The sequence below is a fragment of the Syngnathus acus genome, chromosome 3 (genome assembly GCF_901709675.1).
Source record: "Syngnathus acus chromosome 3, fSynAcu1.2, whole genome shotgun sequence".
NCBI classification, from domain to species: Eukaryota; Metazoa; Chordata; class Actinopteri; order Syngnathiformes; family Syngnathidae; genus Syngnathus; species Syngnathus acus.
The window spans coordinates 1,439,669-1,452,154 of NC_051089.1; the positions used below are offsets into that span (position 1 = coordinate 1,439,669).

The following is a 12,486-nucleotide window of genomic DNA, read 5'->3' on the forward strand; positions in this document are numbered from 1 at the left end:
CGGCTTTTGAGAAAATTGGAGGTTTTTAGGTGTGCCTTATAGTGCGGAAAATACGGTATGAAGAACTTTCTTGGTGAAATTGTCTAAATAATTTGAATAATACTAATGTGTAAAGTCAAAGGCTTTGAATGCAGGCGGCGGTCTCCATCTTGCGTCTCTAACATAATGCAGTCTCCAGAGTACATGCTGGACACAGTCTGGAGTGAAGCACGAATGCAGAGGCTGACAGGCCAATTATCAGATGTACTCCTCGTTCTGCATCCTCACCTCTGAAGGGAAGCAGATGTGAGAATCCTGTCACTTTGGCTCAAGCCATGGCAGTGGCGCCAGTCTCATCACAAAAGGCGCAGCCTTCACAAAAGATCAGGCCGGGCGGTGTTGAAAACCTCCTGTTGTCACGGTCTTTTATCTCGTGCACATCTCTACACTCGGGTCATGTGCCATATGTGCAGTGCTGATCAGACCGAACCCAATGGAAGACATATGCACCCGCACTAATTCTGCTTGAATTTTTTAAAAATGATAAAACGTCCAGAGGGCAATATTGGTCTTGGGTTAGAATTAATTTCCAAGGCCTTGGTCTTGGCTTTTTTTGCTTTTTTTTGCGGATTCTGCTATCAGTCCTGAATACATTAAGGAAATATTCATACACTATCAACCCAGTCTGAGGTCTGCAAAGTCAGTCCTGTAACCGTAATCGAGATTTCAAATTTCTCAGTGTGGGACGAATAAAATAGTATCTAACCTGATTTTATCTTAAGTACTGTTTGGCCCCCATTCATTTCCACTGCTTGTCAGCCTTGTGTTTACATTTGTATCTCTTCTCGGCATGTCTTCAGGTGAACGTTGCCGCCGCTTGCGTCAGGGCCTTGACCAGGATGTTATACTGCCCGTACTGTCGAAGCATGCCGGGGCTCAAGCCTTGCCAAAACTACTGTCAGAACGTCATGAGAGGCTGTCTCGCAAACCAGGCTGACCTGGATCTGGAATGGAACACTTTCACGGGTGAGTTAAATCCCGCCTACAGTCTTTGTGTACTTTCAAGTAGGCAATGTTACATTTTCTCGCCTTGGAATCGACTGCGGGAATTCAGAAGTATTTGCTTCTGCTCCGAAAGCATTACAGAGACAAAACTAAGATCGTATTTGTTCAGCCATTCCCTCGTATTTTTTTGGGATTTGTTTTCCGCTTGCAACTGTGAAGTGATGTTTTCCATTGCAAGAACCCGGGCTGAGTGCTTAAAGCTGGCTGTGGTCCCCACTGTTTGGGATTGATAAAGGAGAGCAGATCCTCGGCAAACATATTTTGTGCCGAGTTTCCAGCAGAGCTTGGTGAGTAATAGAGCGCTGCAGTTAGACTGTAAGTAGCTGCTTGCTGAAAGCTGCGTATAAAAGGAGCCACATTTGAATGGTCCCTCTGGCTTTTTTTTTTTTTCCCAGGCTAATCCTTTATTTGTCATGTAGACCAGCATCATACAGGCAGTTTTCTTTTCTAAACGAGGTGACTCGTCAGAGAGTCGAGCTGCATGTGAAGTAAAGTGTGCTTGTGTGCTACTCGGTGCTTTTTTTGACAGGTCTGTCTAGCCCAAAAAGCCTCCAGCCTGCATAGCATGTGTTCTCTCTGGTGGCTTGTCTTCAGCCTCAGATCAACACAGGCCCCAGTGTACTGACTGAAATGTCTCTCTGCTTTATGACATCTGTTAAAAAGTGAGTGTCTTGTTCACTTGTGAAGAGGCAAATCCATCGCCGCAACGGGACATTGTTCCTGACAGTAATGGGAAAAGCTGCTGTTGTAACAGAATTTTAAATCTGGTTAGAGCGAGGGGAACCCTTGAGATGCTTGTGAAAATTTATTGATTTTATTGCACCCAAGTTTTACTGGGATGCTACTTTTTTTTTTTTTCCTTGTGTTGTCTGGTTCGACTTTTCCCTCTTCATTTATTGCATAAGACCGTGAAGGGCGAATGACGGAACGGTATTCAATTTGATTCATTCTGTTTTGCTCCATTCAACATTTCAGACATTGTTGTCGTTTTCTGTCTCGTTCTGTCCCAGGCGGCAGTGGAAAACAAAAACATGACCAGGAAAAATATTCGCAACTAAAAATACCCACAATTTGAAAATCACCGAGGTCAAACGCTGTCCAATCAGAATAAATGGCGATACTTTACATTTCTTGAGGCATTTTGTTACTTTTGTGGCTTGTTTCACATTTTTATATGACATACATACGTGATCACCGGCCAATGAAATACGGTGCCCTTGTGAAATAAGAATCCCAACACAGTATCTATAATATTATAAAAAAGTCATTGTCGACTTGGATACAAGCAGACAATGTCTATAAACCTGAAGGAAGCTGGAATTTACTTGCTTGTAAGTGTGATACGGCTGCATGTGTGTCCGGCGTGTGATACCAGACCATCCGTCAAGTGCCGTTGTGACAAATATAGCCAGCTCTGCACGATGACGGACGCATCATTATCATTTGTCTTGTCAGCCGCTTGTTAAAATACCCTCAGAGAGCCACGCTGAGACATTTCTGCTGCTTTTCCGCCGCATCAGATTCTCTTCGATTTTGGACAGACAGACAAACAGCACCGTCGAGATGGTTATCAATTGCAGTTTAGTGTCTGTGTAATTTCCCCACACTTGATAAGAGCTGGGTTTTAATTGCTTTTATCTTTTATGGAGAGATTAGTTGTGATTTAATTGTGGTATTGAAATAACGAGCTTACACGAGTGTACAGTTGCAAAATTATAGTCGCCTACAGTACGGTTCGGTACAGCCAGAAGCAAAAAAAAAAAAAACGACACAAGAAATATCATGAGCAGCAGTCGGCAGCTCCGCCCCAACGCAGATCAGGACAACAATGGTACTTATATTGTTGACGAGTACAATCGTCCCTCGTCATTTTGCGTCTTGCCATTTTGGAATTGTACATATCTAATTTGAGATAACCAACTGCAGCCTTGCATATATAAGCGCAAACCCGGAGGAAAGACTGCGTAAAAGTTGTCAAATGTCTGACAAGATTGTTTCAAGCTTACTATAAAAAAACAAAAGTGTCCACTGCAAAGCAGATCTGCCGCATGGACGACTTCAGTAAAGTAGACAATGCTCAGTCGTTTTAAAAAAGGCCTACCACTGATAGCGCGAATGAATCGTAATGTCTAGGCAAGTGATCAAGGATAAACACGGAAGCACTTTGAATTGCTTTATTGAACAAACAAACGGTAACGGAATGAACACAAAACAAGCAGATTATACACTAGCTACATGTCCACCACGAGCGCACAGAGGCACTTAACATGCAAAGTGGCAAATGATGAGCCAGTTAACAGCTAGCCACTATCCTGAGCCAACACAACACTGCTGCACATCTCGCATGCATGCTTTATATATATTCGTTTTTAATTTATTTTTTTTATTTATAAAATGGATGAATTTATCTATTTTATAATATATCATTATATTATTGTTTTATAAAAATAATAAATAATGTGTTTATTTTAAACATTTATTTATAAATAAATATTTTTTTATTATGTCATAGATATAGATGACATGATCAAAAATAGGAACTACTGTAATGTCAATTTAAGTGTGTTAGAAGTTTTTTTTGTACAATAATCCTTCTGGTCTTCTAATTCTAGGTTTGCCTCTCACACATTCTTTTTCTCAATTAGGATATAGGGATGTGCTGCTCTCTTGTTAGTGACACCAGAGTGTAAACAATCCTCATTGATTTCATTTGCTCATTCCTTTTTAATTGCATGGCCTGCTTCCAAATGTAACCTTACCTCCCCACAACTCCCTCGACCCTGAGAACCAAAGCCAATGTTGTTGTTTTTTTTCCCCTCTTTTCTAACGAGGGCTCTCGGTGAGCTGTGGAAGCTTTACTTTATTTGATGTTTGGCAAAGGAAACACTCTACTGCTCCATTGGATCGACAAAATGTATATATTGTCACATGCTCTTATTAAAAACTGTCAATTAGACTGTGTCAATGTTCCACAATCACAATTTAAAATCTGAGGCTGATGTATGAAACATGTGAGTTTATTTGTGCTAATTTATCACAAATGAGTCATCACGTTTCCCCTGGAGACACTTTTGCTAGGTTGCCACTGCTGTTCCGATCCTCTGGTCAAACTATTCAAAAATAACAAGCAAGAAGTGTGAAGCTGTTGAGCGAGGGGAAATAATATCTGGTTCTAGTCAGGCTTGCGGAGTAACAACACCCTCAAAAATGCTCCTCACACTTGTTTGTTAATTTATCTGCATGTTATTTGTGTGTCGTGTCAGATGCCATGTTGTTGGTGGCAGAGAGACTGCAAGGACCTTTTCACATTGATGCAGTCATTGAGCCAATTGACCTCAAGATTTCCGAAGCCATCATGATCATGCAGGACAACAACAAGATCCTGTCAGCAAAGGTAACTTTCTCTATTTTGTGCTTAACCTGTATCAAATACAAAAATGTCTTCCACAATTCATTTCACGAAGAAATAAATTATATAAATAAATTATATATATATATAATTAATTATAAATTATATATATATATATTATATATATAATTTATATCATATTATATATATTATATATAATATATAATATTTTCTCAACTCAAGTAAATTGCTGCTCTCCTTGGTCCTGAAATGTGAAAAAGGAAGATTTAAAGCAGGGGTAGACTTAATAGATACTGCCTATATATCAAATTTTCAACCAGCTAATTTTTTTTTTAATGTGGAGCACAAATGCCTTGAAGATTCGATGTTAAATGAGACGACTTCTATTTAACCTACGAATATGGAAGCTCATTTATCCTTAAACTTCTTTCGGTTTCAAATTGCCCGGCCGTCTTTGGATTAAAGCAAAAATCAAAGCTGCAAAAAAAAAAAAAAAACCTTCTCTTATCTAAAGGCAAGCTTGATTTCAACTTTTCCACTCCGGCGTATTTAAGCCCCTCCCTACCTCCCTCCCTTCCCCTGGCGAGATTCAGCCAGGTCAGTTTGAATAAGATGTCCCATTCTTTCCCGTATCACAGCTGCAGCTGCAATTTATAACGCCAGCCATTGTCTATGCACCCGAGGCAGGCGGGCAGGCAGGCAGGCAGGCAGGCAGGCAGGCGCTTCCCGAAAGGTTGTGCTTGGCTAAAAGATTGCTCTGAGATTACCATCTCTCTGAAAATCCACAAGGCATTCTTCCTTCCCTCATTCCAGTGGCACTGACCTGTGGAAAATCAGTTTTTCTCTGATGCGCCGGATATAAGAATTGTAATCGCCATGAAGAATTGATAAATATGAGACAAAAGACAGCTCCTTGTCATAACTGCCGCGTGGCTCACCAACACGCCGGATTGGGGGACGGCGGAGAGGCCGCAAAGGCTGATGAGTTTTGCCGTTTTGAATTCCTTTGGATCGCAACAAAGGCGACGTCGTCAACAAGCAATCTGCAGCCCGAGATTTTTTTTTGTGCTTGTTTGACATTTCTTTTGATCCAATAACTGAACTTTTGCATTGCTTTAAAACCTCCATTAGGCAAGAATTACACAATCAGGACTGCATTTGTTGTTTTGGACTTATTATGCACGTTTGTTTCCTTCCTTTGTAGTTTTTTCAGAGTTGTGGTCCACCCAAACCTTCAAGCATAGGCAGGTCTGCACGTGGCATTTCCGACGTGTTCAGTGCTCGTTTCAGACCTCACCCACCCAAGGAAAAGCCGACCAGAGCTACGGAGACGAGCCTGGATCGACTGGTATGTGCTAGCACAACAGTTTCATAAGCTTTTATATTATGTTATTTTATAAGTTATTATTTTTGGCTAGAGATGTTTCTAATATTTTGCATTTCTAAATATCTGGGAGCATGTAAGAGAGAGAAAACATGAAATTATCTTTTGCTCACATTGGGCAAAATTCACCATCTTGTTTAAACGCATGTGTTGAAATCCTTATTCCTTGTCCCTGACAAAACAAATGACACACATTAAACATATCTGACGGCAGTCGGCCTGATAATTCTTTCACAGCCGACTTGCGATTGTCCTATCGATTTATTAAGTAGCGGCATTTATCATTGAACTTAAAGCATCTGTTTGACCTTTGTCCAATTCAATCTTTGTCCTCTTGATTTTTTCCGCTGCTGCTTGACTAGCGGGCTGTCTGGATGACAATGCAACACAGTGTAAGCAATCTGACTTCCTTCTTACCTTGACGCATGCACGCACGTCAAATCACACCTTTTGTCCGCTTTTCCGCGCCGGCCTGCTCTCACGCTGCTCAGGGTTCATTCTAATGTGTGGCATCATTGCGTAACTCAACATTGCAATTTGACTTGTGGCTTATTTGAAGTTTTTGCAACATGGCTCTTATTATATCTGATTTTGCATTTTTGTTCATCTTGATAGAATTTAACGAAATAAAATTGCCGCTCCTCCATGTTTTGATTTTGATATGGAAAAGATCACATCATATTTGTAGACTCACCCCTACAGGGAGCAGTATACAATTTGGGAAGGCTTAATGTAGGAAATTGAATATAATATCCATCATGATGTTCTCGGTGGTGTATAATCTCCTTAAGATAACAATCGTTACGTTGTCATTTGGCTTGCTTGTGAATCGGAGAGAGGGTGCTAGCGAGTGAAGCACGTTCCAAGTGTTTCATTTACCGCAGCTTCCGCTCAAGTGTTTCTATCCACAACATGATACGTCATTTCAGTGTGACACTTGAGTACATGTTTGATCAGATACCCTATTTTATATAATATAATATAATAAATATAATAAATATAATAAATATAATAAATATAATATATAGTTCAGAGCAAGCCATGAATGATTGCAGTCACATCACACTGAGAGGACAATGTAATCATCCAAGAAGCTGCAAGAAAAAGAATGAAAGCGTACGTACATGCTCAACTTCATTGAGTGAGCATAGAAAAGTCATCTTTCTTTGAGAAATCATTTGGCTCACTGGGAGTGTAGACAGGAGCACCAATTACAATTTGACCGATGGCAACAAAGCCAAATTGTAGAAACGCATTAAACGTGCCGCCTAGCTTCAGCTCTAATTAAACTCGTACGATGCATTCAGATCACTTTTTCCATTTAGGATCCCCAAATGAGGAAAAAGAGACTAAGTGTTAAGACAAAAAAAAAACTGATTTTGATGATGAAATCGTGTGTGTGTGTGTGTGTGTATGTTAACAACACAGTGCGAGGAAGCTGTTGAGTTTGTAAAAAAAACTGCAACGTGCTGCTGACAGACACCTAGTGGCATCTTGGTTGCCATTTCACAAAGTTAGTAGAGTGGAGAGAAAACGTAATTGATCACTGTGAGTTGTCACATTGCAATTATCTTCTAAAAAGTGCAAAAGTCGATTTCTTCTTTCCTGTGGTCAGGAGTTGTGTTCCGTCTGAGAAGACAATGGCGCATTGTGAACTGATATAAGTGCCAATTGAGCATTTTCCATGAGACAAAATACAGAAAGTTTACTTCAAATATTTTGAAACAAGCATTTTAACTCATTCTTAAAACTTAATTCACTGCCAACCCAGTTCATATTAACATCTATAACCGTCAATGGCACTGAATTAATTGCAGATAATATATATATATATTATAAATGTTTAAGTTTTATGAAGCACCAATACTTTTGGTTTTGTAATCCAAATTAAACCTGAATTTTTAGTTTCAGGAAGGTGACCTAGTCGACAGCCAACTTACATGCCAACGGGTCCTAAAGGACTTAAACCCAGTGATGCGAGATAATTAGGAAAGTTAGTTTAATAAAATGTTCAAGGAAACTTTTAAGCTCTATAATAAACATTTCCTTTGTCCAATGTTCAATTTGAAGTAACAAAAAATAAGAACAGCAATTATTTTGTCCTTGTCACATGCTCAAGCATTTTATTTGATTGCTTATCAAAATATTAATATATTATATTAATATACTAAAATATATTCCTGAGGTCTTTTATCTGGTACACATTTTTATACACAACAGCCTATGTCGATTCCAAGCAAAAACTCAAGAGTGTAAAAAGTGTGACTTCAAGTGTCTCTTATTTAATAAAAGAAGGAAGATTCTGGTTGCCAAATAACTTATTCATCACGAAGGTGGTCCAACGTTGTTACTTTACCGTGACATGGATAACAAGTGGTTTTAACAAAGTGCTCTTTTCTGGCTGCCGCTCGCTCTCTAAAAGGTATTTTAACAAAAGGGGGATTTTCTCTAATTATAACAGTTAAGGTCAAGCATTTTGATATTTTATGCTCACTTGGGAGGAACTTTTTGTGTTTCCCCTTCAATTCTTATCATTTAAATAAACTGTTTGCCCTTCCCACAAGATTCGTTTTCAAGCCAGAGTGAGCAATAGGGAGAAAAAAATGTCGAGTTTTTGTCTGCATGACTTAATTGCTTGGCTCGCGCATAGCTAAATGAAGACAAAATACAACATAGGTGTGCGGACACCAATTAGAGTCAGCCGCTTCTTGGCGTGATTTGTCAAAGTCTCAAGACAGTTGACTGTATAGTTTTAAATTCATTCTGTTTTTGTTTGCTCAGCTGCATGACGCTGTTGCTAATGTCATATTTATAGTCTTGCGCTTTGGCATGATTTTCTGTTGTTGATGTGACAAAATTCTGACTCGGTTGATACAAAAAGTTGCTAATCGAGCTTAATGGCCGTCATCGTTGGCACCCGCTGTTGGCATGTTGTGCTCTCAGAGACAAACAAACAAAATGTCAAAAAAGGAAAAACTCATTTGTTGGCGGAGGCTTGTTTCTCCGTCTTTGTGTCTTTTTCTTCTTGCGCGTTTCCGCATGTCTCATCCGTATCGCTGCTACATAATAAATGTCAAAATACTGAAAGTTTTAAGCCGGTGGAAGTTTTACCTTCTATCGATGGCGGATATGTCTGACAGAAACATCTGTACCAAACATTATGTGCTTTAGGGTTGAGTCTATTTTAAATACTCCTTTTTATGCATTTTTCATCCGAAACAAGACTTAAAAAAAATACAAAGAAAAATAAATAATAAATAAAAATACTAAAAAAAATCGAATAAACCAGGCAGACATTTTGTTTTTATCTGAGCAACCAGAATCGCATATGACACCGTTTGAAATTAAACCAACGAAGTGAGAATATTGAGTAAATTGCCATCAACAAATCAAGAAAGGGCAGCGTAATTTGAGGCTGAACAGCTTTGAATATTTTAATATCTGTCAGCGAGCCTGTGAAATGAATCATCTCTGACCTCTGCCGTGCATGAGTTAGTAAAATATTAACTCACAATCGCAAACAAAGTGGATTCAACATCACAACTGACATTAATGTCCTCACGAGAAATGTATTTCGCCAAACCGGTTGGTTTTGTCCAGAAATCGTCATGGATAGTTTCACAAAAAGCCAAAAAGTTCTTCTTAAAAAAAAAAAGAAAAAAAGAAAATACCAGTGTACTTGCTGCATTCAATCTTGGTATGACTTCACAAGTTTTCCAGTAAATGGTGAGCAATTTCCAATTTGGGCCTGTTTGGAGCCAAACAAGTGATTTGTCAAACTTGTCTGAGCAGCCCAAATCCCTCCAGGGAGGTCATCTGCCACGATGCCACTGCCTGTTCCTCATCTTGCTGTTGGCTCAATCTTTTCCCTTTACAAAATACGCACAACACATCATCCCAACTTTGCTCGAGGAAAAGTTTGTCCTCATCTACAGCGATAGGGAGGCAAGTTGAATTAAGCCTCCCTGTGACTAAGGATACTCGAATTAAGTTTTTTTTTTTTTTGTACGTCTTGTGTACCCAAACATAATTTTCCCACCTTTGTATTATATTTCCTTTTTGAATGGTTGTACTAATCAATGCAAGAATTTCGTCTTTATTGTATTTGATCTAGTAACAACCAACTTAGTTTCAAGTTACTTTGAAAGTTTATCTGACAAGCAGCCATCTGTTTGGGAAAGTCTTTCCCCAAATGGAATTTTTACCCTTGGGAAAAGACATGAAACCAGCCGGCTCTGAAATACCCATCTGTGCTTATATTAGGCAGGTCATGCTTTGTTTAGCATGAATATGCTGCGCTAAAACATCTTCCCTGTTGAGGATCCTCCAAACATTCCCAATAATAATAGTAAAAATTAAAATGATTTATACTTGGATCACTAGTTGGATTTATCTCCTGCATATTTTGACTACAATACGTTGTCTGGTTTATTGAGTCATCACAATTATCAAATTATTTATTGTTAAAATAAAAAAAAATATTAAAAAACATTTAAAAATAAATAAATGAATAAAATAAGTCGGAGTCTGAGCTTTAAGAGGATCAATAGAATGTTCACAATTTGAACCCGGCTGTCCCTCAGAGCTGAGTGAGCATCAGTGCCATTTTCAATAAATAAATCAAAGTCTCATCCCGTCTCAGTTCTCCGTCTCCTTCCCCCGGATAGAGCGCACAAAAGGGAGGCTGCATCTCTGCATGTCTTTAATGCTTCAGTGTCTAGCAAATCAAACTCAGTGTTGAAAAGACAGAACTATTGGGAAAAGCCACCTCTCAAGATACACCACATTTTGCTTCTTTGCAACAAAGGAGAGAGACGAAAATACAATCCCGGCTTGCCTCTTTGCGACCAACTCTGCTCAAATTTCTGTGACAAGTGGTTCCTTTTGCTTTCCAACAAACACTATACCGTATAGCTTTTTGCTTTTGTATTCTCGCCTGAACTCTCTCTGCTGCAAACATATTTCATATGCTCAGCGGAACAGTCAGGAGAGTCTTTGCGCCTTTGGATATTTCTCTCTGCACATATTGCCTTGACCCTTATTTCGACATGTCAAAGAGTGAAACTCCTCCCAAAGCGTCAATGCCACATACTCCTCCTTTTCTCCTTTCATAACATTCCTGCATACATGCATATTGACAACATTCTAACCCTTTAACCCAGCGCAGTATTAAAAATAACAGCTAGATGCTATTTTCATTTTTTTTTATTTTTCCAACAGCTCTTTTCATGTATTTATTTATTTTGTTATTTCTTTATTTGTAGATTTATTTATTTATATTTTTATTTATCCGTGCATATATTTATTTATATTTTATTTTTTTGTTTTTCTAAACTTACTTATCTTTTGATATTTTCGGGCAAGGCAAATAGTGATGTGCATTTCTTGTTCCGGATCTTTTGGGCTTCTGAGATTGGTGGTCTGATCCATTTGTGTTCTCTCTTATCATGACATCAGAAACAATAGCAACATCTGTTCATGTTGAGTCCCCATTTTTCTTTTTTTTTTTTTCTCCTCCTGTTTCACCCACTCAAAGTTGGTGCAGAGTCCAGATGGAATCAGTCACGGGTGAGCACTCCTTCCAAGTATTCAAGCTGGTTCGCTCTTGTACCAATCAAAGACAAACACTTTACGGATGCAAGTGGAGGAAAATAAAACTCAGTTGATGGAATAAATGACAAAAATTTCTTGCACGCAAGTTGTTTGATTGTGCCGCTGCAAATGTAAACAACTCCATCCGCCTCGTTCTCTGATTCATTTCCCATCCACACTTCCGTCTAACCCTTTAAAACTTCAACAAGCCCGCTAAAAAAATCATGCTAATGTGAATTTTTATGCTCCTTTTTGGCCTGTGGCAGGTGATTGACATCAAAGAGAAACTGAAGGTGTCCAAAAGGTTCTGGTCCAATCTACCGGACGATATCTGCGCCGACGGCAAATTGACTGAGTCTGACGAGGAGCAGTGCTGGAACAGCCACACCAAGGCCAGGTGAGGAGAACCTCCGTGACTCTTGCAAAGCGGGCCAACTTGTCGTGCTCAAGCAACGTGTTCCTACTGGATTAACTCTTCCTCTAAAAGTGCAATAATTAGCACTTCCACAAAGAACTGCTATAAGCGGCAAGATTCCAGACCCCGAGGAGTTGGAACTTCACTTATTACCACTGCAGCGTGGAGATCACTGAGCTGTACCGAAGATTGGACTGGCTGCTTCCTTTGCAGCTAGAGAGAGAGGCTGAATATTTTACCAGAGCAGCCCCTTTGCACCCCCGCAAATAACAAAATCACAGATGGTGCAATAAAAGATGTTAATTCCTTCGCTTGTGCCAGCACTGTTTTTTAAACACCACTCGAAATGTGGAAGGGGCATCGATTACTTTGCAACACTAAAACGTCCTTAACGATCAAGACATGAGTGGACGGTGAAGAAAAAAAATTGACTGAACTCCAGAATGCATATTTGGTTTTTAATGTAGGAATCATGCTAATACCAAGTGATTTCATCTAGATATTTCCCAGAGGTGGTGAAGGAAGGACTAACCAACCAAGTGAACAATCCAGAGGTCAACCTGGACATCACCAGACCCGACACATTAATTCGCCAACAAATAATGGCGCTGCGGGTGATGACCAACAAGCTGAAAAATGCATACAATGGAAATGATATCTACTTCCAAGACTCCAGTAAGT

General features: G+C 39.3%; 1 protein-coding gene across 2 annotated transcripts in view; it reads left to right on the forward strand.

Moving 5' to 3' along the window:
* gpc6a (glypican 6a) overlaps positions 1-12,486 on the forward strand; it is a 47,904-nt gene that overhangs the window by 34,006 nt on the left and 1,412 nt on the right. Inside the window, exons 4-9 of one of the 2 annotated variants that reach the window (XM_037247780.1) lie at positions 840-1,005; positions 4,308-4,438; positions 5,619-5,762; positions 6,161-6,190; positions 11,657-11,787; positions 12,305-12,480. In XM_037247780.1, coding sequence (XP_037103675.1) covers positions 840-1,005; positions 4,308-4,438; positions 5,619-5,762; positions 6,161-6,190; positions 11,657-11,787; positions 12,305-12,480 — 778 coding nt within the window. The remainder of the gene's footprint in view (positions 1-839; positions 1,006-4,307; positions 4,439-5,618; positions 5,763-6,160; positions 6,191-11,656; positions 11,788-12,304; positions 12,481-12,486) is intronic. The other variant, XM_037247781.1, reaches the window with a different exon arrangement.